This window comes from Solanum pennellii, chromosome 2 (genome assembly GCF_001406875.1).
Source record: "Solanum pennellii chromosome 2, SPENNV200".
In the NCBI taxonomy this organism is placed as follows: domain Eukaryota; kingdom Viridiplantae; phylum Streptophyta; class Magnoliopsida; order Solanales; family Solanaceae; genus Solanum; species Solanum pennellii.
This window is the reverse complement of record NC_028638.1, coordinates 51,089,152-51,116,376: the sequence shown is the minus strand read 5'-3', so window position 1 is coordinate 51,116,376 and position 27,225 is coordinate 51,089,152. Positions and strand designations below refer to the sequence as shown.

General features: G+C 38.5%; 2 protein-coding genes across 5 annotated transcripts; one reads left to right on the top strand and one right to left on the bottom strand.

Annotated features, from left to right (window-relative positions):
- Positions 1 to 784: 784 nt before the first annotated feature.
- Positions 785 to 24,319, top strand: LOC107010509 (transformation/transcription domain-associated protein). Of its 4 annotated transcripts, none has more exons than XM_015209795.2 (35): positions 785 to 1,160; positions 1,247 to 2,004; positions 3,174 to 3,299; positions 3,382 to 3,467; positions 4,113 to 4,221; positions 4,752 to 4,847; positions 4,992 to 5,054; positions 5,159 to 5,218; positions 7,119 to 7,187; positions 7,852 to 7,933; positions 8,049 to 8,101; positions 8,177 to 8,275; positions 8,392 to 9,624; positions 9,854 to 10,855; positions 10,926 to 11,261; positions 11,743 to 12,001; positions 12,092 to 12,314; positions 12,419 to 12,809; positions 13,320 to 13,469; positions 13,561 to 13,782; positions 13,891 to 14,112; positions 14,863 to 15,549; positions 16,098 to 16,358; positions 16,440 to 16,787; positions 17,025 to 17,437; positions 17,543 to 17,972; positions 18,417 to 19,715; positions 19,892 to 20,152; positions 20,236 to 20,526; positions 20,610 to 21,083; positions 21,680 to 22,111; positions 22,360 to 22,638; positions 22,877 to 23,428; positions 23,512 to 23,721; positions 23,956 to 24,319. In XM_015209795.2, the coding sequence occupies exons 1-35, from the start codon at positions 1,103 to 1,105 to the stop codon at positions 24,073 to 24,075; spliced, it is 11,754 nt and encodes a 3,917-aa protein (XP_015065281.1). In that variant the 5' UTR covers positions 785 to 1,102; the 3' UTR covers positions 24,076 to 24,319. The 4 variants fall into 4 exon arrangements, with proteins under 4 accessions (XP_015065281.1, XP_015065284.1, XP_015065282.1 ...); XM_015209798.2 differs by having other exon boundaries at positions 14,872 to 15,528; positions 23,956 to 24,249; XM_015209796.2 differs by having other exon boundaries at positions 14,872 to 15,549; positions 23,956 to 24,249.
- Positions 24,320 to 24,947: 628 nt separating this feature from the next.
- Positions 24,948 to 26,575, bottom strand: LOC107010508. The gene is made up of 3 exons (XM_015209793.2): positions 26,377 to 26,575; positions 25,860 to 26,290; positions 24,948 to 25,762 (listed from the first exon to the last, which is right to left on the bottom strand). Exons 1-3 carry the CDS (start codon positions 26,462 to 26,464, stop codon positions 25,217 to 25,219), a joined length of 1,065 nt encoding a protein of 354 aa, XP_015065279.1. The 5' UTR covers positions 26,465 to 26,575; the 3' UTR covers positions 24,948 to 25,216.
- Positions 26,576 to 27,225: the final 650 nt, after the last annotated feature.

Below are 27,225 nucleotides of genomic sequence, written 5' to 3'. Positions count from 1 at the left end.
AAGTTTATAATTTAATATTTATAATGAATTACTAGAAGATTCTTCCAGTGAATAAAAAGGAGCATTAATCTTATTATTGTAAAATAACTCATTCTTGTCTTTTTTTTAAAAATATTTTTGAACAAGTCATTTCGTATAATTTTTTCATTAATACAATCGACAATATCTACAGATAGCTGTATATTTTCTTAAAAATTATGACTAATAAATATATAATTTCATTAATAAAATTTTGTTTGTCTTATATTTTCTTAACTTAAATGCGATCTCGACTATTATAACACATATATTTACTTAAAATGAATGTAGTATTTTTATATTAACAATTTTTTTTAAAGTATTTTATCAATAAAGAGAAAAATCCCGTATATTTCTTTGCATTGATACATCGAAAATATCTCCGGATGGCTATAGATTTTCTAAAAAACTATGAGTAATAAATATATGATTCCGTTAATAAAATTTAATTCGTTTTATATTTACTTAATTAAATTCGATCTTGACTATTTATAGCACACATATTTATGCTAATTTTATCGATTTTAATAAAACATAAATAAACTAATATAGTCAAACATACATACAACTATATATATTGTGAAAATTTGAGCCAAATATTATAATAAAAATAACATTTCTGATGATAAGTTGTTACTAATTTAGATCATAAGAAGGAAGTTAGCACATAAAATTTGTAGTTAAGTGAACTTATGAAAGTCATTAGGGGATAAATTACAATTATAACAAACACCGAAAAGAAAAAAAGAATTAGTGTTGAACCTTAAATAGCCCGTCCACCGCGAACCTGGCGGAGTTAGAATCCTCCGTCGTGGGAGAGGGAGAGAACGAAATTTACTTCCCCCGTCTTGTGCAGTTTCGATCAATTAGATCCTTTCTCAAAACCCTAGTTCAAAATCCCCCTTTCAAAATTCAAATACAAAGCCAGCAATTTCAGTCCAATTCGTTCAAATTACAACTCTGGATTATTGAAAATCAGTTCTCTTCAAAAGCTTCTCAATTTATCGTAACTTAAACCCCAGTTCAAGTCCGTTTGCTTCAAAGATTGTGTTTTTCTGCATCAGGTTTTGAGGGTTTATACAACATGAGTCCTATTCAGGATTTCGAGCAGCATTCGCGGCACCTTTACGAAGCCGACCTCCGTACTTCACTACCTTACAGTTCACTGGTTTTGTCTTTTTGTTTTTTGTTTTCTTTCTTATTAACTGTGTATATGTGTGTGTAACAGCAATTCAAACAAGACTACAGATGGCAATGGAGGTACGGGATAGTTTGGAGATAACGCACACAGGGGAGTATTTGAATTTCTTAAAATGCTATTTTCGGGCGTTTTCTGGTGTTTTATATCATATTACAAAGCCACAGTTCTCAGATAATCCTGAACATAAGCTGAGGAACATTGTGGTTGAGATACTAAATAGGCTTCCTCATAGTGAAGTACTAAGACCATTTGTACAGGAGCTTTTGAAGGTGGCAATGCACGTTCTAACAACGGATAATGAAGAAAATGGCTTAATTTGCATCCGTATTATCTTTGATTTGCTTCGGAACTTTAGGCCTTCTTTAGAAAATGAAGTTCAACCCTTTTTGGACTTTGTTTGTAAAATTTACCAGAATTTTAGGGCTACTGTAAGCTATTTCTTTGAGAGTGGGGCAATGGCAGTGCCTCCACCGCCCATGCCCACGTCGTCTGTCTCCTCTTTGGGTGAGGCAGATGTGAAGCCAATGGAGGTGTCAGATCAAATGAGTACTTCTAATGGGTATTTTGGTGCTGGCCAGCTTAATCCCAGTACGAGATCATTTAAGATAGTTACTGAGAGTCCGCTGGTGGTGATGTTCCTGTTTCAATTATATGGCCGGCTGGTTCAGACAAATATTCCCCATCTTTTGCCGTTGATGGTTTCAGCCATATCAGTGGCGGGGCCTGAAAAGGTGCCTCCTCATTTGAAGACCCACTTTATTGAACTGAAGGGTGCGCAGGTTAAGGTAAGATTTTGATCTCTTGAAATTACTCTTTTCACTTGAGCTCTTCAGTTTTGTGCAAATTGGTACAAGTCACCCCCTTTTTAGGCCAATTGTGATCATCAAGTTGTTTGATAATTGCTCGAGTTTCCCGAAGAAAAGAAGCTCTTTTAATCTTTTTTTTTTGGATTATGGTAACTAGAAGCTCTTTTAATCTTATTCTTGCTCTTTTAATCATATTCCTGATCTATTGCTTTTAGTTTATCGACATTACCTACTTATGCTCATTTTTGGAGAACTTGGTTTTCTGTACATTCTGCTGTGCCATGTCTAGTGGGTTTTCTTCTGCCATCAGGCTGTCCCTATGCCCTGGCATAATTAACTGATCATATAGTGACCTTACCTGATAAAAATGATGGTGTTGAGTGAATTTGTGAACTCTGTGGCATAAAGTACCAACAGGATAAGGAAATTAAAATGTATAGCAGAAGTCCATCCACCACTCAACATCACCACCCACCAACCAAAAGAATTTAAAAGAAATTCAATGGTGGAGCGTTCTCGTGATTTCTAATAGTGTGTCCAAGCTTAAAACCCTGAAAGAAGTGGCCGAGCGGTTGAAAAGTTGGAGTGACAACCTTGGTACGAAGGTTAGAATGCCATAAGAGTGACACTTGGTGAAGTTCTCCTATCTCTCTAAGTTTTGATGGGTAGAAATATCCTGTATGTGCACTAGCAGGACGCTTGAGGTAATTGGTGAATCAATTGAGGTACACACAAGTTGGCATGATCACCATGGTTATTAACTTAAAATTTTGTCCGGGCACAAGCAGCTATGTGAGGGAATGTCCCAGATTCTTAATAATTATACTCGGTGTTTAGGAAAGCGAGCGAAGCAATGCGAGCCTTCTACGCTTCACAGACTAGAATGAGTATGTGAGCGCATCATCGCTTAAAGCGTGAAGTGGGGCCTTATCGCTTTTCTCCGCTTCACGCTTCCCTGAACACTGATTATACTTCACCAGAATAAGTGACACCCAGATTCATACCTCCAACGTCAATAAATTGGAAAATATGTCCATTTCTGCTTGATTTCTGTTCACCTTTATTCTAATTCTTTTCTAATTTACTTACATTTTCCCATTCATTTTGAGAGGGAAGACTAAACAGACTTTTTTTGTTCGAATCTATAGACAGTTTCTTTCTTGACTTACCTGTTGAAGAGTTTTGCTGACTACATTAAGCCGCATGAAGAGAGTATATGTAAAAGCATTGTGAATCTGCTTGTCACATGTTCAGACTCAGTGTCCATCCGAAAGGTGAACTCCTTGACATGCTCCTTGCAGACTTGATTTTTCATTGTTTTGGCATATAGTTGAAAACTGAGCTTTGTTTATTTAGGAACTGCTGGTGGCCCTCAAACATGTTCTTGGGACAGACTTCAAGAGGGGTTTGTTTCCCCTTATTGACACTCTCTTGGAAGAGAGGTAAACTTTCAATCAGATGTTGGCTGGGAAAACTCATGCTTTCCTGTGGCTGCAGAAATTTAGTTTCTTAATTGAGTTTGATAAAAATTGTTCAGCATTAAACGGTAAAAGCTGTCTGTGAAGTGCTCCTCATTCATTACCTGGAAAAGTGTCCATGCATTTGCCTTGTCCCTGGATTAGTACTACCCCTTTTGGCCCAGTCTTGCATTTCTATATATATTTACCTGGTCAGGAAGTTCCTGAACTGCACATAGAATCTAATTTGTGGATTGCAGTGGGGCTTATGGCAATTTCTGGAAGTAGGTGTATTAAAGTGTGTTTGCAGAACTGTGCCTTTTGCTGGCAGACAATTGGAAAGGGTTGATAGGAATCAAGATTAGGTGACTAACCAACAACATTAATAAAATTTGTTGCTGTTAACACTCCTCCAAGAAAATGTATCAACTAAGTCGCTGTTAAAGTATGTATATGTGTTTGAGTAACTTTTTGCTAGTTCTTGCCTTCTTGGTGCATGTTTCTTGCAATTGTGGATTGTATTTTTTATCTTGTTTTTGTCGGTGGGAATTCAGGAATGAGTAAGGATTAGTCAATTAAGTCTCTCTTGGTTAGATGTTGCAATTTGATGTTTGAAATAAACTCCATCAGGGTCCTTGTTGGAACTGGCCGTGCATGCTTTGAGACATTGAGGCCTTTGGCTTACAGCCTATTGGCGGAGATTGTTCACCATGTCAGGGGGGATCTTTCCTTGTCCCAGGTATTGCATGCTTTAATACTTTTGTCCTTTTTTTTGCAAGATGTTGATTTCCATGGTAGTCTGTTGGTCTTATTGACTTCTTAAAGATGATTCTAAGTTGAAATCATTTATGTTGAATGAAGGCCTTTGCACCTCCTCCCTAGTTCCCAACATAGTGGAATGTTGTATGATTCTGATTCTGTTATAATTATGTTTTATAAAGGCCTTACCAAAGAAAGACTTCTTTGGATTAACAGTAGTGGTTGAGTCCCTCTCGTGACAAAGAAGCTTAAGATAAGGAAGGAGAGGTCAAATTGCCTGATAGTTTGCTTCTTCGATTAATTAACTTGAAATATTCAGGTTGAACAAATGAACATTATTAGTTGGATTTTTCTTTATCGTCACCCTTCTCCTTGTCTAGTATTTATTTATCAAATTTCTTATGTGACCTGTATTTTCTTCCCATCTTTCGACTGGTAATGCCGTCTGCATATGCTCTTTTTTCCTCTGCTACTACTGAAAAAGATAGATTTTGATTTACTTGTGTGCAGTTATCACGAATAATTTACCTTTTCTCAAGCAACATGCATGATGCTTCTTTGTCGCTCAGCATCCATACCACCTGTGCCCGTTTGATGTTAAATCTGGTAAGGACCATATTTTCTCCTATGAAAGCATTGTGTATATCTGCTCCCCTGTCATTGCGGCTGTAGTGTAACTAGATGTTTTGGACCTTAAGATGGTAGTGGTCAATGTTCAATTTGACAGATACCTTCATATTCCTTTGACAGGTGGAACCAATTTTTGAGAAAGGTGTCGACCAGCAATCCATGGATGAAGCAAGGATTTTGTTGGTCTGGGACTACTATTGCATATTTCAAGATTATTTGTTTCTTGAAAAACCACAGTTACTTAAGATATTTGTGTACTAGAACTCATGTCATTATATTTGTGTTAGGGTCGGATTTTGGATGCTTTTGTCGGCAAATTCAACACGTTTAAACGTACAATTCCGCAGGTAATAAATCGATTTCAACTTTCATTTAGATGATGTGGAATTCTCTTGGGTCTTTGGGCTTCCTGTAACTCTGTTAACTTATATTTTTGAGAAAGATCAGTTGCTCTATTAACTCTATGTTTGGATGCAGAACAAAAAGCCTATATTTGAACACCATATAATTTATCCTTATAATTTTTGTCTCTTACAGAGTAGCTTTGAACTTAGTTGCAGTCTATTGTTTTTTGATCTTGTATAGCTTCATGGTTGTAAGTTGGAGATTATTAAACTCACACAGTGTTATGAAAGGCGCTCGCCTCGTCGCCAAAGGCGAGAGGCGAGGCGAGGCGAGGGTGGCTCGCCATTCTCTGGCGAGGCGAGGCGAGGAGAAAAAGGCGAGCCCCTGGCGATCGATGGCGCTGAAATGGCGAGCGAAAGGCGCCGCCTTTTTGATTAAAAATTTTTGACTTAATAAAATTAGTCAAAATTAAGGTTTTTTTTTTTACTTTTGAAAATTTCTGAAATCCTCCACATCGCGACTCTCTCTCTCTCTCTCTCTCGATTCACTCTTCTCTTCTCCTCCATCGCGTCGCTGCTCCCTCGCTGTCGCGTCTCTGCTCCCTCGCTGTCGCGTCTCTGCTCCCTCGCTCTCCCTCGCTGTGGCGTCTCTTCTCCCTCGCCGACGACCCTCGCGACTCTCACTCTCTGTTTTCAGGTTTTCAGGTAATGTTTTCTCATTTCTGATTTCTCTCTTCTTCTTCTGTTCTTATTTTTTCTGTTCTTCTTCTTCTTCTGTTCTTATTTTTTCTGTTCTTCTTCTTCTTCTGTTCTTATTTTTTCTGTTCTTCTTCTTCATTTTTTTTTTTAATTTTGGTAAGCAGCAGTCAGGCAGTGCTTACTGCTTTGTGTAAGTGTAACAAGTGTTAATTTTTTTTTTAAAATTCTTTTCCTAATTATTTATTCCAATATTTCTAAACAGCGAATTAATTGAATTGTTTGGTCTTTAAAGTTTTAGACATTTTAGTATCTACTATTGGTTTTTGAATTGAATATTTGCTAATATGTGTTATTGCTATTAAGACTTTGGATAAAATATGCAATTAAATATTTTTAATTTTTGGTATTAATTGGCGCCTTTATTCAAAAAGGCAAGCGCCTCGCCGCTCGCCTCGCCGCGTGGCGAGGCAGGCCCTTGTCGCCTTTTGTCGCCTCTCGCCGTCCACAACACTGAACTCACAAAAATACTACTACTATTTTCAGTTTAGCTCTACCTTTTGTTATCCTAGTTCCGACTTGTATCAATTGTTCAATCTCATCATATCATAATTCAGTTTTCAATCTGTGTAGTATGATTTAGTTCCCTTTCCAAACAACTCATTAGAAACTTAAGTGTGCAAATAGAAAAAATAATTAAAAAATAGGTTCTGAAATTGTTGGGTAACGATGTCCAAGAACTTCATTGTTCTTGGTTTGCTGTTTGGATTTCCTTCAACTTTATGCAATCTAAATCCAGTTTAATCTTTGTAATTGTGTAGTACCATCTTGGTACTGCCTATTATTTAATAAAAGAGATGTCCAAGATAACTCATAATGTAGGAGTATTATGTTGTGCACATTATTGTAAATAGACATCCTTTGCTTCGAATTAAGTAATTAAATATTCTCTTCATTAAAAAAACTAATTAAGTAGTCTATAAATATAAATTATTCTAGGGTATCCATGGGAGTATTATGAAATATTCTCTAATCTAATGTTATGAATTTCGTTTATACACGTGTACTGTGCTCAATGACATTCACAGTGACTTCCTGATTACAATGGCATCAAATGTGCTTATTTGTCGGATATTCCCTGCTTCCCTGTTTATAAACCAATCAGCTGTATTCAGACTAACACTTCCTCCGTATATTTGGATTGTAGTTACTCGAAGAGGGGGAGGATGTGAAAGGTCGATCAACATTGAGGTCAAAACTAGAACTTCCAGTGCAGGTAATTTTCGTGAATATCTTTGCTTTCCTCAATTCAGTGCTTTTCTGAGTTGTCAGACTCCTTTTGAGGTATTATGTGATTCTTCTAGTTCTAATGCCTTATTTTAAATTTTATTTTATGTGTACTGATAATTTGCATATTCAATGGTGTAAGTTGAATAATTTGTTTAAGTGATAGTTATAATCACATTATTGCTTGATTTGTTATTCCGTGTTTTTTATAAGTAAGACATAACTTTTATATGTGAGGTTGTTGGGATCCTTGAATAAAATAGAAAGAATCTCTTTCTACCACTCATTATAAAAAATAAGCTTCTAACTGCAAAAGGTCATTTATGTGCCTGAACTTCGTATTCATATTTAAAACTTCTTCCTGTGTATTGGGATTGCCTTTCTAGTGCAAATTAGATCATGAATCTCTTGAACAAAGAATGAGAATCCACTAGTATAAAGATTATATGCTAGGGTGATACCGTTACTGACTTACTGGATTATTTTGTTGCCTTGCTGTTGTTGCTACCTTTTTGCTTGAAAGAACAATCATAGACTGACTAGAGGTGATGTTTGAAATGCCGGAAAGCTTATTTTAGTAGTATTGTTTTGTTATTAAATTTCTTTGTTTGTATTTGGTCTTCTCTCCTTGACCATGAAGTGTAATTTTCTAGGCGGTACTCAATTTGCAAGTCCCTGTGGAGCACTCTAAGGAAGTCAATGATTGCAAGCATCTGATTAAAACTTTGGTTATGGGTAACAATTCACTAACATTACCTGTAGATCATGAATGATAGATGAACCGTTTTTGCTCTTTCCTAATTTGAGTTAGCTCTTTTTCTTTGTAACTAGTTACCTTTACATCTTTTAGGAATGAAAACCATAATATGGAGCATCACCCATGCACATTTGCCTCGATCACAGGTATATAATATTAACTGTTCCAGTAGTTCCACCTTCATATTTCTACTTTTTCTTATGTGGTCCAACTGGTTGTAGGTTTCGGCTTCCACTCAGGGGACGCCTCCTCAAGTTCTTGCTTCAGCCTCGACTAGTTCATCAGTACCTCAACCTTTTAAAGGAATGAGAGAAGACGAGGTATTATGCTAATGCAGCATTTGATCTTGCCTACTGGCCTCAATTACATCACTTCAATCCTTGTTTAGGGGATGCTTGTGGCCAAGGAATTTTGTTAATGTTTTAACTATTGGTAGGTTTGGAAAGCTTCCGGTGTGCTTAAAAGTGGTGTTCATTGCTTGGCACTATTCAAGGAGAAGGAGGAAGAGAGAGAAATGATCCATCTTTTTTCCCAGATTTTGGCTATTATGGAACCACGTGATCTAATGGACATGTTCTCCTTGTGCATGCCTGAATTGTTTGAGTGCATGATTTCTAACACACAGTTAGTCCACATCTTTTCCAGCCTATTGCAAGCACCTAAGGTCTTTAGACCATTTGCAGATGTCCTTGTTAACTTCCTTGTAAGCAGCAAACTTGATGTCCTGAAGCATCCAGATTCACCTGCAGCAAAGCTGGTTTTGCATCTTTTTCGGTTTTTGTTTGGTGCTGTTGCAAAGGCTCCTTCAGACTGTGAGCGCATTCTGCAGCCTCATGTGCATGTTATTATGGAAACTTGTATGAAAAATGCAACTGAGGTAGAAAAACCCATTGGTTATTTGCAACTCCTTCGTACAATGTTCCGCGCCCTTGCTGGAGGAAAATTTGAACTTCTATTGCGTGACTTGATTTCAATGCTGCAACTCTGTTTGAGTATGCTGTTGGCTTTGCTTGAGGGGCCTAATGGTGAAGATATGAGAGAGCTTCTGCTGGAGCTTTGTTTGACTCTGCCTGCACGGTTAAGTTCACTGTTACCTTACCTTCCTCGCCTGATGAAGCCTCTTGTTATGTGTCTCAAAGGAAGTGATGACCTGGTGAGTCTTGGTTTAAGAACACTTGAGTTCTGGATTGATAGTCTGAATCCTGATTTTTTGGAACCAAGCATGGCAAATGTCATGTCTGAGGTGATTTTGGCATTATGGTCTCATTTGAGGCCCGCACCTTATCCTTGGGGTGGGAAGTCTCTGCAGCTCCTTGGCAAGTTAGGTGGGCGTAATAGGCGTTTTCTCAAAGAACCTCTTGCTCTTGAATGCAAGGAGAATCCTGAGCATGGGCTTCGTGTTATTCTTACATTTGAACCATCCACTCCATTTTTGGTGCCGTTAGATCGTTGTATAAGTCTTGCGGTGGCTGCTGTCATGCAAAGAAGTGCTATTGTGGATTCTTTCTACCGAAAACAAGCTCTGAAATTTCTTCGTGTATGCCTGTCATCTCAACTTAATCTTCCAGGTAGTGCTACTGATGATGGATTTACTTCTAGGATGCTATCGACATTGTTAGTTTCCTCAGTTGATCCATCTTGGAGAAGATCAGAGACATCTGATATAAAGGTTGGTGTTTATTCCTTAAAACCTGTTGATAACTTATTTGCTGTGTTTATTCCTTAAAACCTGTTGATAACTTCATTGGTGGTAATTCCTTTATTTTATGTTGCGGGCTGTAGCAATGTCAGATATTTATTTAATCTAGTAGTTGCCTGAGAGTTTGAGAGTTCAGGTTATCTTCTTATCTTATTTCCAGCTGATTCATATAGTAATGATTCAAATGTCATGCTTCTAGGCTGACCTGGGCGTCAAGACAAAGACTCAACTCCTTGCTGAAAGATCTGTTTTCAAAATTCTCCTTATGACCATTATCGCAGCAAGTGCTGAACCAGATCTGCATGATTCCAAAGATGATTATGTCATCAATGTCTGTCGACATTTTGCCATCATATTTCATATTGAAAGCTCTGCTGCCCATGGTACTCTTTCTGCTGCTCCAGTTGGTGCTTCTGTGCTTTCGTCTAGCACCATTGTTAGTGCAAAGTCAAGATATAGTACTTCTTCCAACCTGAAGGAGTTAGACCCTCTTATCTTTTTGGATGCTTTAGTGGATGTCCTGGCAGATGAAAATAGACTGCACGCCAAGGCAGCTTTAAATGCACTAAATGTATTTGCTGAGACACTTCTATTCCTTGCTCGCTCAAAACATTCAGATGTATTGATGTCAAGAGGAGGTCCTGCTACACCTATGATGGTCTCTAGCCCATCAATGAGTCCTGTATATTCTCCACCTCCTAGTGTTCGTGTCCCTGTTTTTGAGCAGCTTCTTCCCCGTCTTTTGCATTGTTGCTTTGGATGTACATGGCAATCACAAATGGGGGGAGTCATCGGGCTTGGTGCTTTGGTTGGGAAAGTCACCGTTGAAACTTTGTGTGCTTTTCAAGTTCGTATTGTGCGTGGACTTGTTTTTGTTCTGAAAAGACTTCCTGTTTATGCCACTAAAGAGCAGGAGGAGACCAGCCAGGTGCTTACACAAGTTCTTCGTGTGGTGAATAATGTTGATGAAGCAAATAGTGAAGCGCGGAGGCAAAGCTTCCAGGGAGTAGTTGAATACTTCGCATTGGAATTGTTTAATCCTAATGTGTCTATCAATGTGAGGAGGATTGTGCAGTCTTGCTTAGCACTTCTTGCAAGCAGGACTGGTAGTGAGGTTTCTGAGTTGCTTGAACCCCTATACCAACCTTTGCTTCAGCCTCTTGTAGGGCGTCCATTACGGTCAAAGACAGTTGAACAACAGGTAAAATTTTGTTGATAAGAGTTATCTTTATGCTTTTCTTGCATCTGAACTAATTATTTTGTATCTTCAGGTGGGGACTGTTACAGCTTTGAACTTTTGCTTGGCCTTGAGACCTCCACTTCTAAAGTTGACTCAGGAGCTAATTAGTTTCCTGCAAGAAGCATTGCAAATAGCTGAGGCTGATGAAACAGTGTGGGTTATTAAATTTATGAATCCTAAGGTTGCCAACTCGTTGAACAAACTGCGCACAGCCTGCATTGAGTTACTCTGTACTGCTATGGCATGGGCGGATTTTAAAACCCAAAATCAATCTGAGCTGCGCTCAAAAATTATTTCGATGTTCTTCAAGTCTCTGACAAGCAGAACCTCTGAAATTGTAGCTGTTGCAAAGGAAGGGTTGAGACAGGTTGGTTTGCTCTTACATCAGATTTTTTCACTTATTGATTTTGTCTAATCTTCCATGTTTATGGCATATTAGTGGATCTTCAGAAATGTGATTAGGTTACAGTCATGTTCCTTTGGACATTTCTTTACTGTTGAGGTTGGGAGAAAGGTAACTTGTTTCAGTTTGCGGGATGTAAGTACAAATAGACGAAAAGGGAATGCAGTTAGGCTGGACAGAGAATCAATTTTTGTGTGCCTATGTAGAACATTGGGTGTTGTATTTGAAGGCATTTTCGAGCATGTTATGCATTAGACTCTCATCTTCTTCTCCCAAAAGGCATACTGAAGTTTTGAATAATGTGCACATGCTTTGCTGGATGCTTGTTTTTCTGTTGCATGCTATAACTTTCTGTCAATTCTTTGTTGTTGCTATAACTTTTCGTCAATTCTTTGCTTCATTAGTTTTAGTTTCTTCTTTCATTCATGGTGTCTTTGTTATGTAGGTCATACAGCAGCAAAGGATGCCTAAAGAACTTCTACAAAGTAGCCTTAGGCCTATATTGGTTAACTTGGCCCACACTAAAAATCTCAACATGCCTCTTCTTCAAGGTTTGGCCCGCCTGCTTGAACTGCTGGCCAATTGGTTTAATGTGACCTTAGGTGGCAAGTTACTGGAGCATCTTAGGAAATGGTTGGAACCTGAAAAGCTAGCACAGTGTCAGAAATCGTGGAAGGCTGGAGAGGAACCAAAAATAGCTGCTGGTAGGATACAACTTTGCTCCTAATAATCACATGGGGTATCTTCTGTGCGGATATACTTCTGTTTCTGACACGTATTTTTTGTGGTTGCAGCTATTATCGAACTCTTCCACCTTCTTCCCTCTGCGGCTGGGAAGTTTCTGGATGATCTTGTGACATTGACTATCGAATTGGAATCAGCCCTTCCACCTGGGCAGTTTTACAGTGAGATTAACAGTCCATATAGGCTGCCAGTGACCAAGTTCCTGAATCGATATCCAACTGCTGCTGTGGATTACTTTCTTGCTCGGCTATGTCAACCTAAATACTTCAGGCGGTAGGCATTATGCTTGTTGAAATTGTGTTCCCTGGGTTGTGGTACGAGCAGTTATGTTGCTTTTTTGCTTCCACAGTTCTCTGATTTTTTCAAGATATTTGCAGCTTTATGTACATCATAAGGTCAGATGCTGGGCAGCCTTTAAGAGAAGAACTTGCAAAATCACCGGAAAAGATAATTGCAAGTGCTTTTCCTGAATTTATTGCTAAATCTGATGCATCTGCTGGACAAGAATCTTTGAGTCGGCCAAGCACTTCTACTGGTGATGAAGGCCTTGGTACTCCTCAAGTCGAGGCTTCTATTCCTTCAGCTTCAACTAATGTGGCTCCTCAAGATGCTTATTTCCAGGGTCTTTCCTTAGTGAAAACTTTGGTCAAGTTGATGCCCAACTGGTTACAGAACAACCGTTGTATCTTTGATACTCTGGTACTAATGTGGAAGTCACCAGCAAGAATCTCCCGTCTGCAGAATGAGCAGGAATTAAATTTAGTTCAGGCAAGTTACGTTGTGTTTTCGTGATAACTGGTATTTTTATTTTCTTCATTGCATAATTATCCCGGGATAATTGTTTGTTTCCAAGGTGCTTGTTCCACATGAAAGCTTTATCTCTTTGATTGCTTTATAGTGTAAAATTTATTCTTCCATGACTTTCGATTTTGATAGTTGAGATCCTTGTATGCAACTTGGACTGTTTTTACCTGCCTTGTGGTGATTTTTATTCTTTCATGATGTTTTTGATGAATTAATAATTAGTTTCCTCAGTGTATTGGGGGAAATGATGATGGTTTACTTTTTGTTGCCATGCTACTTTAACTAGTCTCTAAACAATTATTGCTTAATGAGAAGATAATTGTGTTATTTCTTAGGTTCCAAAAGTATTGCTTTTCTTCTATTTTGTCAGGATGTTCTGATGATGCTTTTGGTTTGGTTTATCATTTAGGAAATTGGTTTTTGATTTTTCTGTCATATGAATTTCCTTCTAACTAATGGAATACCAATTTTCAGGTCAAAGAGAGCAAATGGCTTGTCAAATGCTTCCTGAATTATTTGCGACATGATAAAACTGAAATCAATGTTCTGTTTGATATCCTTTCCATCTTTCTCTTTCGTACTCGTATAGATTTTACCTTCTTGAAGGAGTTCTATATCATTGAGGTATGTTTGTTAGGCTGCTATCTGTCTATCATGATTTTCTCTAGATGGATGAATCTTAGTTTTGATAACCTATTGATGGCTTGCGATTAAGGTTGCTGAAGGCTATCCACCGAACATGAAGAGAACCCTGCTCCTGCATTTCTTGAACCTTTTCCAGTCTAGACAACTTGGTCATGATCATTTGGTGGTTGTAATGCAAATGCTTATTCTTCCAATGCTAGCCCACGCATTTCAGAATGGTCAGACTTGGGATGTAGTTGACTCTGCAATAATTAAGACTATTGTTGACAAGCTTCTTGACCCTCCAGAAGAGGTAAATGATTGCATCTCTTTATGTTCTTGTGGAGTTCATTTTCTTTTACGGTTAATCTTGTGCTGATTTTAGTTATATTTCATTTTCTTCCCTAATTTATCTTTGTAGGTTTCTGCTGATTATGATGAGCCTTTGAGGATAGAGCTTCTGCAACTTGCTACTCTGCTTCTCAAGTATCTGCAGACAGACCTTGTTCATCACCGGAAGGAACTTATAAAATTTGGTTGGAACCATCTGAAGCGTGAAGATAGTGCTAGTAAACAGTGGGCATTTGTAAATGTCTGCCATTTCTTGGAGGCTTATCAAGCTCCAGAGAAAATTATTCTTCAGGTACCACTATTTGTGGAGGTTTCATGATGCCATCTGCATGCAATAACTGGCGTAAAGTTCTATTAATTATATATTTTAATTAATTAAAGTTCTATTAATTATATATTTTAATTAATATATAAAAGCTCTCTTCAAGATGAATTCAACTTTTGTTGTAGTGCATATAGACTTCTGTATATTCAGTCAGATTCAATCACCTCACTGATACTAGCTGTACCAATAGACATAGTATTTCATTGCTTTGATGTACCCTCGTCAGTGACATGTTTTATGCTAGCCTTCAGAAGCATTTGCTGTAACATTCTCTTGTGTTATTTTCCAAAGGCCATCTGTGTAGAGAGGAAGTGGTGTTTTCTCTGTTCTATCCATTTGTGCTCTAAATGTATGAAACAAGCATTAGTTCTTATGTGTTTCTCCTGTTGTGAGATATCTCCTTCTATTCCATTGCCCAGTACAATGCTGTTTGTAATTTGGCCAACATTGATTACAGGTTGTTCTCTCAATGTGCAATACTTTGCAAGTCTTCAAAAAATATTCTGTTGAAGTATATTTTAATGCTTATGAATGGGTAAAAATGTAGGTTGTGTTTGCATGAGTTTGTGATGTCTGTTACTTTTCTACTTTATCCCATTGTGAGGATTGTGGAAGAATTTGTGGTTTTCTTATTTATGGTTGGCACAACTTAAACTCTTTCTGTGAATTATGTGTTGATCTATTTTCTCAGTGCAACCTAATCTTAGAGGAAGTTAGTTACTGCAGGTATTTGTTGCTCTCCTTAGGACTTGCCAGCCGGAGAATAAAATGTTGGTTAAACAAGCACTTGATATACTCATGCCAGCACTTCCAAGAAGGTTACCTCTTGGTGATTCCCGTATGCCTATCTGGATTCGTTACACCAAAAAGATTCTCGTCGAGGAGGGTCACTCTATCCCTAATCTCATCCACATATTCCAGCTCATAGTTCGCCATTCAGATCTATTCTACAGTTGTAGAGCACAGTTTGTACCTCAGATGGTTAACTCTCTGAGTCGCCTGGGATTGCCATATAATACTACGGCTGAAAATAGACGACTTGCAATTGAACTTGCTGGGTTGGTTGTGAACTGGGAACGACAAAGACAAAGTGAAATGAAAATAGTACCTGCTAATGATGGGACTGGTCAAAATGCCGATGGATTGAGTCATGCTTCTGCTGGTAGTGTTGATCCCAAGCATCCAACAGATGGATCTTCTTTCTCAGAAGACCCTAGTAAGCGAGTGAAGGTTGAACCTGGTCTTCAATCCATTTGTGTTATGTCGCCTGGTGGTGCTTCATCAATTCCTAATATTGAAACTCCTGGATCTGGCGGGCAACCTGATGAAGAGTTCAAGCCAAACGCAGCAATGGAGGAAATGATTATTAATTTCCTGATCAGAGTATGGTTTTTCCCTGAAATGGTTTGTGAAGCTCTAGGCAGGAGCATACTCATTCTATTTAATCCTGTTTTTGCCTCCTCCTATTTGATGAACATGAAATTGGCTATTTAATCCTGTTCCTTGAAAGGATACAGTTCTGAATCTTCGGGTTTTATTTATACTCGTGCCTGTAATTTGCACTTTTTGGTATACAAGTCAAATTTGTGTGGGTCTTCAACCTGATTTTCCTGAGATGCTTCCCTTCCTAGCCCTTGAAGTAGTTCTGTTCTGTATGGACTTTCTTTGTTCACTTGCCTCAAAAGAACTCAGTAGATAATGCAATTTTATGTGAAGATACAGTTTGATGTTCATATTCAATCATTATTGTAGTTTTTTTGTGTGTGGGTTTTGGGGTGGATGGTCAGCTATATTTTCTTGAGCATGGTGGAGTCCTGCTTTGTTTTCTTTTCATAATGTTGAGATATTGTGTTTCTTTTTTCAATTTAGTTTTTCCATTTTACGATACTATTTTAATGAAAGTTATTTTTTTTTTCATGATTTGATATTAACTCGTATGCGTCTGGCATCAGGTAGCGTTAGTGATAGAGCCAAAAGATAAGGAAGCAAGTTTGATGTACAAACAAGCTTTGGATCTATTATCACAAGCTTTGGAGGTCTGGCCAAATGCTAATGTCAAATTCAATTATTTGGAGAAGCTGCTCAACAATCTACCACCCTCTCAGTCAAAGGACCCTTCCACAGCACTTGCCCAGGGTCTAGATGTCATGAACAAGGTTCTTGAAAAGCAACCTCATCTGTTCATCCGCAATAATATCAACCATATATCTCAGGTATGTCCCTGGGAAGAACCATTTACTATGACCGTACTTCCAATTGGCGCACTTCATCTCAAATATTCATTTTTTTTAAAGATTCTAGAACCGTGCTTCAAGTTCAAAGTGCTAGATGCTGGGAAGTCAATGTGTTGCCTCTTGAAAATGGTTTACGTTGCTTTTCCACCTGAAGGATCTAATACAACACAAGATGTGAAGATGTTGTATCAAAAGGTAGAAGAGCTTATACAGAAGCACCTTGCTGCTGTTGCAACTCCTCAGACTTCTGGAGAAGACAATTCAGGTAGCATGGTGAGCTTTGTGCTCTATGTTATCAAAACCTTGGCAGAGGTGCACAAAAACTTTATTGAGCCAGTAAATCTGGTCCGTCTTCTTCAGCGCCTGGCTCGAGATATGGGGTCATCTATTGGTTCCCATGTGCGGCAGGTATTTAATTATGTTTGGATGCTGTATTTATTATCAATAGTTTCTGCTGATTCATATGTGGGAGTATGAGATGTGTTCATTTAGTAATCCCTGAGAGTCTTTTAGTATAAGCTAGAGTTCATTTTATACATTTTTCTTGAGTTTGAGCTTTCCCAATTCTTCTTTAAACTGTACAAAGCAGGATTCTTTTAAGTAGTGGTTTTGTTGACAACAAATATGGTATTCTCTCACGTACAGGGTCAGAGATCAGATCCTGATTCTGCTGTCACTTCTTCTCGTCAAGGTGCTGATGTTGGAGTCGTCATTGCCAACTTGAAATCTGTGTTGGGCCTTATTAGTGAAAGGGTCATGGCCATCCCAGATTGTAAACGACCAGTAACCCAAATTTTGAACTCCCTGCTTTCTGAGAAGGGTACCGACTCTTCTGTGTTGCTTAGTATACTAGATGTAATAAAGGGATGGATTGAAGAGGACATGACAAAGCCTGGAGTTTCTATTGCATCTAGTACCTTTCTTTCTCCAAAAGATGTTGTTTCTTTCCTCCAGAGGCTTTCACAAGTGGATAAACAGAACTTCACACCCAGTGCTGCAGAAGAGTGGGACAAAAAGTATATTGAGCTTCTCTATGGTCTTTGTGCAGATTCAAACAAGTAAGCCATCTTCATTTTTACTTTTACTCATTCATTTTCAATTTTTGAGGTAATTCAGCTTGCTTTAACCATGGCTTGAGATGGAACAACCTTGTTGGTTTCCAGGTATGCTCATTCTTTGCGGCACGAAGTTTTCCAGAAGGTAGAGAGGCAATATTTGCTTGGGATACGGGCAAAAGATCCTGAAATGAGAATGAAGTTTTTTACTCTTTATCATGAATCCCTTGGGAGAATGTTGTTCACAAGATTGCAGTACATCATCCAAATTCAGGACTGGGAAGCTTTGAGTGATGTATTTTGGCTGAAGCAAGGGCTTGATCTTCTTTTAGCTATTTTGGTTGAAGATAAGTCCATAACGCTGGCTCCAAATTCTGCCAAGGTGCCCCCACTTGTAGTGGCGGGTACTATAGGTGATTCTACAGGGCCACAACCTATGGTCTTGGATGTTCCAGAAGGTTCGGAAGAGGCTCCTCTAACCGTTGATAGTTTTATAGCAAAACATGCACAGTTTTTGAATGAAATGAGCAAGCTCCAGGTAATCGCATCTTCATTTAGCTGACAAACATATATACCTTTAAGGTTGTCACTAGCACAACCACTCATGATCACAATTACAGTCTGTTTTTTCCTTGTTTATTGTTTATTTGTTTCTTTGATAATCATTGTTGGTCAAATTTCTGTCATTCCGTAATTTTGTATCTGGATTTTAGTATTTTCCACCCGCAATACTTGAAACTCGACGCTCCTATTGTTGAGCAGAATTCCCTTTTAGATTTGTTTATGCATTTTTCAATCATATATACACTTGTTGGACTGGTCATTTATTCTAATACGGTTGTTGTGACTCTTCTGGCATATTTGAACGTCAATTTTAGCTATCCTTGTGAGATCTTTATTACAGCAATTTTACACGTCTTACGTCTGCATTACACCTTTTATCCATAAGTCATCGTAAATTGAGATGTCGCCTTTGTTTAAGGTTGCTGATCTAGTCATTCCACTGAGAGAACTGGCGCACACAGATGCAAATGTTGCATATCACCTCTGGGTTTTGGTGTTCCCTATTGTGTGGGTGACTTTGCACAAGGAAGAACAGGTAGCACTTGCAAAGCCAATGATAACTCTGTTATCAAAGGATTATCATAAGAAGCAGGCAACCCATCGGCCAAATGTTGTGCAAGCTCTTCTGGAAGGACTTCAGCTGAGTCATCCTCAGCCTCGAATGCCTAGTGAATTAATCAAGTACATCGGAAAAACTTACAATGCATGGCATATTGCGTTAGCGCTGCTGGAAAGTCATGTTATGCTTTTCTTGAATGACACGAAATGTTCAGAGTCTCTTGCTGAGCTTTACCGATTACTCAGTGAAGAAGATATGAGGTGTGGATTGTGGAAGAAACGGTCAATTACTGCTGAGACACGGGCTGGACTTTCTCTTGTTCAGCATGGCTATTGGCAGCGGGCTCAAAGTCTCTTCTACCAAGCCATGGTTAAAGCAACCCAGGGCACTTACAACAATACAGTTCCAAAAGCTGAAATGTGTCTCTGGGAGGAGCAGTGGCTATGTTGTGCTAGTCAACTTAGTCAATGGGATGTATTGGTCGACTTTGGCAAGATGGTTGAGAATTATGAGATATTGCTTGATAGTCTGTGGAAACAGCCTGATTGGGCATATTTAAAAGACCATGTTATCCCAAAGGCTCAAGTGGAGGATAGTCCAAAACTGCGTATTATTCAGTCCTATTTTTCCCTTCATGAGAAGAGCACAAATGGCGTGGCTGAGGCTGAAAACACTGTTGGAAAAGGTGTTGATCTTGCCTTGGAACAGTGGTGGCAGTTACCTGAAATGTCCATTCATGCCAAAATTTCCCTTCTACAGCAGTTTCAACAACTAGTTGAAGTTCAGGAATCAGCTAGGATAATTGTGGACATTGCCAATGGAAATAAACTCTCTGGAAATTCTGCTGTTGGGGTTCATGGTGGCCTATATGCTGATCTTAAGGACATCCTTGAGACATGGAGGCTAAGGATACCAAATGAATGGGACAGTTCGTCTGTTTGGTATGATTTACTCCAATGGAGGAATGAAATGTATAATGCTGTGATTGATGCTTTTAAGGATTTTGGTAGTACAAATTCACAGTTGCATCACCTTGGATATCGTGACAAGGCCTGGAATGTCAATAAGCTTGCTCATATTGCTCGTAAGCAGGGTCTTTATGAGGTGTGTGTGTCTGTGTTGGAGAAGATGTATGGACATTCAACCATGGAAGTCCAGGTACTACATACTCTTCATTTTGTCTACTTAGGTTCTTTCCTATAGCTCTAAATGCTTATGCCTCTTCCGGACACCCCCAAAAAGAAGATAGGAAAAACTAAAAACCCAAAAGAAGCAAAGTTGAATGGTTTGATATGTTGCATGGTTTGATGCATTTTTCTTTTGTATGTTTGCAGGAAGCTTTTGTGAAAATAAGAGAACAAGCAAAAGCTTATTTAGAAATGAAGGGAGAGTTGACTAGTGGCCTTAATTTGATAAACAGTACTAATCTGGAGTATTTTTCTGTTAAGCACAAAGCTGAAATCTTTCGCCTCAAGGGAGACTTTCTGTTAAAGCTTAATGATTGTGAAGGGGCTAATCTTGCTTATTCAAATGCCATCAGTCTATTCAAGAATCTGCCGAAGGGGTGGATTAGTTGGGGAAACTATTGTGACATGGTATGTATTTAGTTATTCCAGGTTTATTTCTTTGGTTCAATTTTTTTTCTGTTTAATATGCTATAAATTTTGGCCTGTGACAGGCTTATAAGGAAACACACGAAGAGATTTGGTTAGAATACTCTGTTAGCTGCTTCTTACAAGGCATCAAATTTGGTATTCCTAATTCGAGAGGCCACCTGGCACGGGTTCTATATCTTCTCAGTTTTGATACTCCAAATGAACCTGTTGGGAGATCATTTGATAAGTACCTGGAGCAGATACCCAACTGGGTTTGGCTTTCTTGGATTCCACAGTTATTACTTTCCTTGCAGAGGACAGAAGCTCCACATTGCAAGCTTGTTCTTATGAAAGTTGCTACTGTCTTTCCACAGGTAATGTTGTGTTTATTGGTGTTTTGTGCATTTCATATACTCAGTGACCGTTAGATCTGATGCCATCTTGCATGTAATTGAAGGCATTGTATTACTGGTTGAGAACATATTTGCTTGAGCGTCGGGATGTCGCAAGTAAGTCTGAATATGGCAGAATGGCAATGGCACAGCAAAGAATGCAGCAAAATGTTTCTGGTGCCAATGCAGCTGCTCCTATGGGCCTTGCTGATGGGAATGCTAGAATGACTGGCCAGAGTGGGGGATCATCAGCTGGTGAAAATCATACTCCCCAGGGAGCTCAGTCTGGTGGAGGTGTTGGATCACAGGATGGCAATAGTTCTCAAATTCAGGAACCTGAAAGGCCAGACGGTAATATGCCCTCTGGTAATGACCAGTCCTTACACCAGGGTTCATCAGGCAGTGATGGTGGTCAAGCTGCACTACGTCGTAATAGTGCTCTGAGTTTAGTTGCATCTGCTGCCAGTGCTTTTGATGCAGCCAAAGATATAATGGAAGCCTTACGCAGCAAACACTCCAATCTGGCCGGTGAACTTGAGGTGGGTAACTAGTGTTGTTTATTTTTCACAAATAAATGTCTGGTTAGATGAGACACTTATATATTTCTCTTAATATGGTTCTTAAAGATTAATACTATAGCAAGGATTGGATGTTGTATCCATTATGAGGCTTGGAAAAGGATTGGATGTTGCATTTTCTCAGAACCTTTTAACTTGTGCACCTTTTTTTTTTTGATAAAGAATTTGTGCACCTTTTCACTGATACCATATGAAAGAAAACCGAATTCTGGTTTTTCTTCTAGTAAAGGTTATGAAGTACAGCATAATTTGTGTGTTTTGGATTCTATGGAGAGAATGAATATTTAAAAAGGAAGCGTTTGGAGGGGCTCATGGTTAAGACTTATCTTGTCTGTTCTGTACCTTTGGTGTCAACAGAAATCATCGAACTTGTATGGATGATTGCTTTGATTATTGGTGGGGCTTAATAAATACGTGTATCACATTTAGACCTTACAAACTGGGGTAGTATCAGTAGATGTTTTGATTTATCGAAAGGGATTACCTACATTGTAAATCTTTTTCTTCATTTATGCACAAGTAAAGTTGCTAATGCATCTTCTGGTATAACTTATCAGATCTTGCTCACTGAGATCGGATCTAGATTTGTCACTTTGCCAGAGGAGAGACTGTTGGCAGTTGTTAATGCGCTACTTCACCGTTGTTACAAGTACCCGACTGCAACTACAGCTGAAGTTCCTCAGTCTCTGAAGAAGGAGCTTTCTGGTGTGTGTAGAGCATGTTTCTCAGCAGATGCAGTGAACAAACATGTTGACTTTGTAAGAGAATATAAGCAGGATTTTGAACGTGATCTCGATCCTGACAGTGCTGCAACATTTCCGGCCACTCTTTCTGAACTTACTGAAAGACTGAAGCATTGGAAAAATGTCTTGCAAAGCAATGTAGAGGACCGGTTTCCAGCTGTGCTTAAGCTGGAAGATGAAAGTAGGGTGTTGAGAGATTTTCATGTCGTTGATGTCGAAATTCCAGGACAGTACTTTACTGATCATGTAAGTATCTTAGTCTTCTCCTTTACAAATGCAAGTAGAACGTAAAGTCAGTGTTGCAGTAAAACCAATGGCCGAAATGGGACATGAATTTTCTGGTGCTAAATGTATTCACAAGGCTTTAGTTATATAAATGACATAATGGACTTGTTGTGATGATCAATGGGACTTGTTTCTTGGTTTCCCTTGTTCTGTTTCTTGCTTTACTAGATATCATAGTACCTTTTCCTGATCTATGGTCTTCTCCTCAGGAAGTTGCACCAGATCATACTGTGAAGTTAGACAGGGTGGCAGCAGATATTCCAATAGTGCGGAGGCATGGTAGCAGTTTCCGCCGTTTGACGCTGATTGGATCAGATGGTTCTCAGCGCCATTTTATCGTTCAGACATCTTTAACACCAAATGCCAGAAGTGATGAGCGGATCCTACAGCTTTTCCGTGTTATGAATCGGATGTTTGATAAGCACAAGGAATCCAGGCGGCGACACATCTGCATTCACACCCCTATTATTATACCCGTGTGGTCACAGGTATTAACTAATCCTCTTCACCTCATAACCAGAGTTACATTTCCCCCTTTTTTGCTCTATTAGCCAGAAATAAGGCAGTCATGCTCTATTGAGTTATAGTATAATTGCTGTAGTGATGCGAATTGCTTTCTTCACAGTAAGTACCTTTATATCTAGTTGTTTGTGTTGTCTGATTATCATAGCTTTTCAACATTGAGCTTTTTTCTTTCGAATAAATCCATGTGAATTCATGATATAGGTTCGCATGGTAGAGGATGATTTGATGTACAGCACTTTCCTGGAGGTTTATGAGAACCATTGTGCAAGAAATGACCGAGAAGCCGACTTACCAATCACATTTTTCAAGGAGCAACTCAACCAAGCCATATCTGGACAGATCTCACCAGATGCTGTTGTTGATCTCCGTCTTCAAGCATATAATGAGATCACAAAAAGTTTCGTCACAGAAAGCATATTCTCACAGTATATGTACAAAACACTCGTGAGTGGCAATCACATGTGGGCTTTCAAAAAGCAGTTTGCAATCCAGTTGGCTCTTTCTAGTTTTATGTCCTTCATGCTCCAAATTGGTGGAAGGTCTCCAAACAAGATTTTATTTGCTAAAAACACCGGAAGAATTTTCCAGACTGATTTCCATCCTGCTTATGATGCAAATGGAATGATTGAATTTAATGAACCAGTGCCGTTCCGCCTGACCAGAAATTTGCAAGCATTTTTCTCTCATTTTGGAGTAGAAGGCTTAGTTGTTTCTGCCATGTGTGCTGCTGCTCAGGCTGTGGTCTCTCCTAAAGTAAGATTTATTTCTGCACACATCATATTTCTACTTTGTTTAATTCCTGAATGCTGATGACTTAAATAAATTGCCATCTGCAGCAAAGCCAGCTCTTATGGTATCATCTGGCGATGTTTTTCCGAGATGAGTTGTTATCTTGGTCTTGGAGAAGACCTCTTGGGATGCCTCTGGCCACTGTTGTAGGGGCAGGTAATCTGAATCCTGTGGACTTCAAACAAAAAGTCACTACAAATGTTGAGAATGTCATTGGGCGGATCACTGGAATAGCCCCTCAATATATCTCAGAAGAGGTATCCACTTGTTTTCTTTTTGGTGCTATTTATATAGTTTTTGAGTTCCTCATCAAGTAATTACCACTTTCCTGTTTCAATAAAATCAAGCATTAGCCATCTCCCGGGTATTCTATGATTATATAGACATCTGCGTGTGACTGAAATCATATTCTTGGATAAGTTTGGCTTCAGTTAATATCTAAATGCCTGCATTGTGACATTGTTGTGTTTGGCTTCTCTCTACTTGTATAGGAGGAGAATGGCATGGATCCGCCGCAATCTGTGCAGAGGGGAGTAGCGGAGTTGGTTGAAGCTGCCCTTACTCCAAGGAACTTGTGCATGATGGATCCGACGTGGCATCCTTGGTTCTGATTTATTATTTTCTAATTTAATTTTCTTGTTATGCCAACTTTTAGGTGTCTAATAGTGTAATCTAACTTTAATTAGTGACTGTATAGTCTCTTTCATTTACCTTTAGGTGATGCAAGCTAGATGGTACTGTAAATATTATTGCTAGCTGCTCATGTATATAAATGATATCCCTTTTGCTGCTGGTTCTTTCCAGGCGCTTATAGAGGCAATGTTAGTGAGCAAATAGTGGAATTAGTTTTACTCAGTGCAGCCTAATATGTTGATGCTTTTTGAGCTACTTTCGAAGAAGGTTGTCATTGTATCTGTTGGTGATCGTTCTTGCTGAAAGTAGCAAACACTCAGTAATGAGGAACGGAACAGTTGAATGTCGAATGAAAATAATCAGTTTACAAAGCTGACAGACAGCCGTAATTGCGGGTAAATAATTTTTTTTACTACCAGTAGGAAGGAATATGTACAACTTGGTTTAAAAGCCAATCATGCTGAACAAAGAAATCTCATTGAGTGAATTACACAATCATCATGATCCAACATTTCATGCCAAATTGCCAATCAAATCATCTAGGATAGAAATTCTCTTTGCAACATTAGTTGGATCTCTTGATATGCTGAAAAATTCTCTGGTTCCACAATCTTTTCCTCTTCTTTATTGCATGAATTATCTGTGTATGTTGTAAAATTGAATTTGATCAAATATTATTATTGATCAAAAGTTAATTGCTCTCTTTTTTGCATTTCATTTTCTTGACATGATTTTTAATAAATTATTAGACTCCCTCCTAATGCCAAAACAATTCTACTTGTGCCAAAAACTCAAAAAGAAAAATCAGATAACATCATATAAAATGTGCCAAGTGACTGTAGAAAGTAGCTGGTGTAACCTTCAACTGTCTATATTAGATATGAAACCAAAAGAATGTAATAACCAACATTCAGATACACTGGAAGGAGATGATTTTTGAAATATATCAATTTGACAGCCAATTTTCAAAGGTCCAGATCAGACTTGAACCAAAAGAATACAATATAGCTGCAACAAAAGAGAAGTAACTAACTACAAGGACAAAACAACATGACAAGTATTATAGCAGCACAGAGCAGGTGTCTGTCAAGAACAGAAACATCAATATATTTTCTTCATTCAGTGGTCTTCTTCAGGGAAGCGAAGATGCTTCCCTTTCGGAGTTGGCAACCCCTTCAAGTGCAAGACTCCTGGTGATGATGCAGCCTCAACAACATTGCACTCTTCAGCACCTTCAAGCTCATCATCACTGTTGTACACAAAGCGTGTATGCTTCCCCTCAAAATTCACATTGATCTTGCTAATCGCTTCACACAGATCATCAACTTCACTTCCATCCTCTTCAATTTCATCATACTTGTCATCATCATATTCGTCTTCTTCAACTTCTTCAAGTCCTCCTTCTAACTCTTCTTCTTCTTCTTCATCTTTAGTACTTGCATTCACCTGAATCGACCACACAGATGCATTGTCGTCGTCTGAAGGGGTCGTCTTCTCCTTGCTTTCAACCTCACATCCTTGGTATGTCAGCACAGAGGAACACACAGAAGATTGTTCCGAGCCTTCTGGTTTCTCATAAAAATCCAGCAGTAGAGATCTTGTTAAGTAACTTTTCTCAGATTCAAGATTCCCCTGTTTACCCCCTTCAAACATCTCATTGATCATCTGTAACATACAATCAACTAATTCAAATCTTGGATTTCTAAAATCAAACAAGTAATAAAGAAGGAACCTTTCTTGATACAGGTAACTGAATTTGTACCTGAGAAATGACAAACTTGTCTTCAACAGGGGATGCAGTAACAGCAGGCAACTCATTTACAGAGAAATCCATAAGAGGTGTATTTGCAGGAGTTGGGGCAAGAAGACCCATGGGAGAGTTGACAATTCCTTTAAGATGAAGGAAAGGCCTATTTTCCAGCGAAATCTTCGAGAGCACAGCTTCTTCTTCAACCTTCTGCAACAATGTCTTAACTTGTCCCCTCAATAAATCCTCGCCAGATCCAGGCGTACTCAAGTATTTGGCTTGACTCATAGTCCTTTTCTTGGACATCTCTGAAGATGGGGTCCCCAAATTCCCCATAGCCAGACCAACAATGGGGGAATCATTCGTTATATCAATCAATGCTGATTGTTTCCCAGTTCTGTTTCTTGATTTTGCAACTGTTTTCTTCTCAGAATCTTCAATTTTCTCTGAATAAGAAAAGAAATTAACTTGTAATAAATCAAAAATTAAATTTCAAGAAAGGAAAAATGGAAACAGGGGAATAAAAACTTACTCGTTGACAGAGGTATCTTGTTAGCACTGTTAGCCGCAGCCAAGGCTTGTGATCTTGTCACCCTTCTTGTTGATGATGGAGTCTCCATTGATGAAGAATCAAGAAAATTGCAGTAAAGTTCGATTTTTGGGTCACTGGTATACTGAAATTCTTCAGAGAGGAGAAATTCGGAGAAATAGAATGAGATGGGATTTGGGCAGAGAGAGATAAGAGGAGTTTATAGTTGTGGAAATAGGGTTTGACGATGGGAAAGTGACCGTTACAACGTTCTTGTAACTAAGGCAGGCAGCGCGTTAGCAAAAGTAGCCGTTAGGATTTGAAACATGGACTTGGGCTTTTTTGGTGCCCACCTCTATCTGGATCAGCCCGATATCAAAGTTTTCATTTTTAGCCCTTGTTTTATTGAGGAACAAAATATGGAAATCACACAAATGTAGCGTAATTATTGAGATTGTGGAAATTTGTAGCATACATATATTATATTATACACACATCCATCCCAACCTCACTCTTTTGAAATTAATTCGATATATTAGATAGATCCAGCTAGTCACACATTTTATAATAAGATATTGTATCTGCACTATTAGGATTAGATTTTGTGCGCGCAAGTTTTGCTATGTTTTGATTGGAAAATATTGCTATCATTGTAGTTTGCAAAAATGGGCGCTAAATATTGCTCTCATTGTAGTTTGCAAAAATGGGCGCTATAAACACTACTTGTGGAATTTTGCCTACGATCCCTAGGAGCTCACCACTTTTTTTTTTTTTTTTTTGCAAAAAAGGAGAATTTGTTATCCGAAACAACTCTCTCTTATCTTAATTATACATATAAAATAAGGCTTCAAG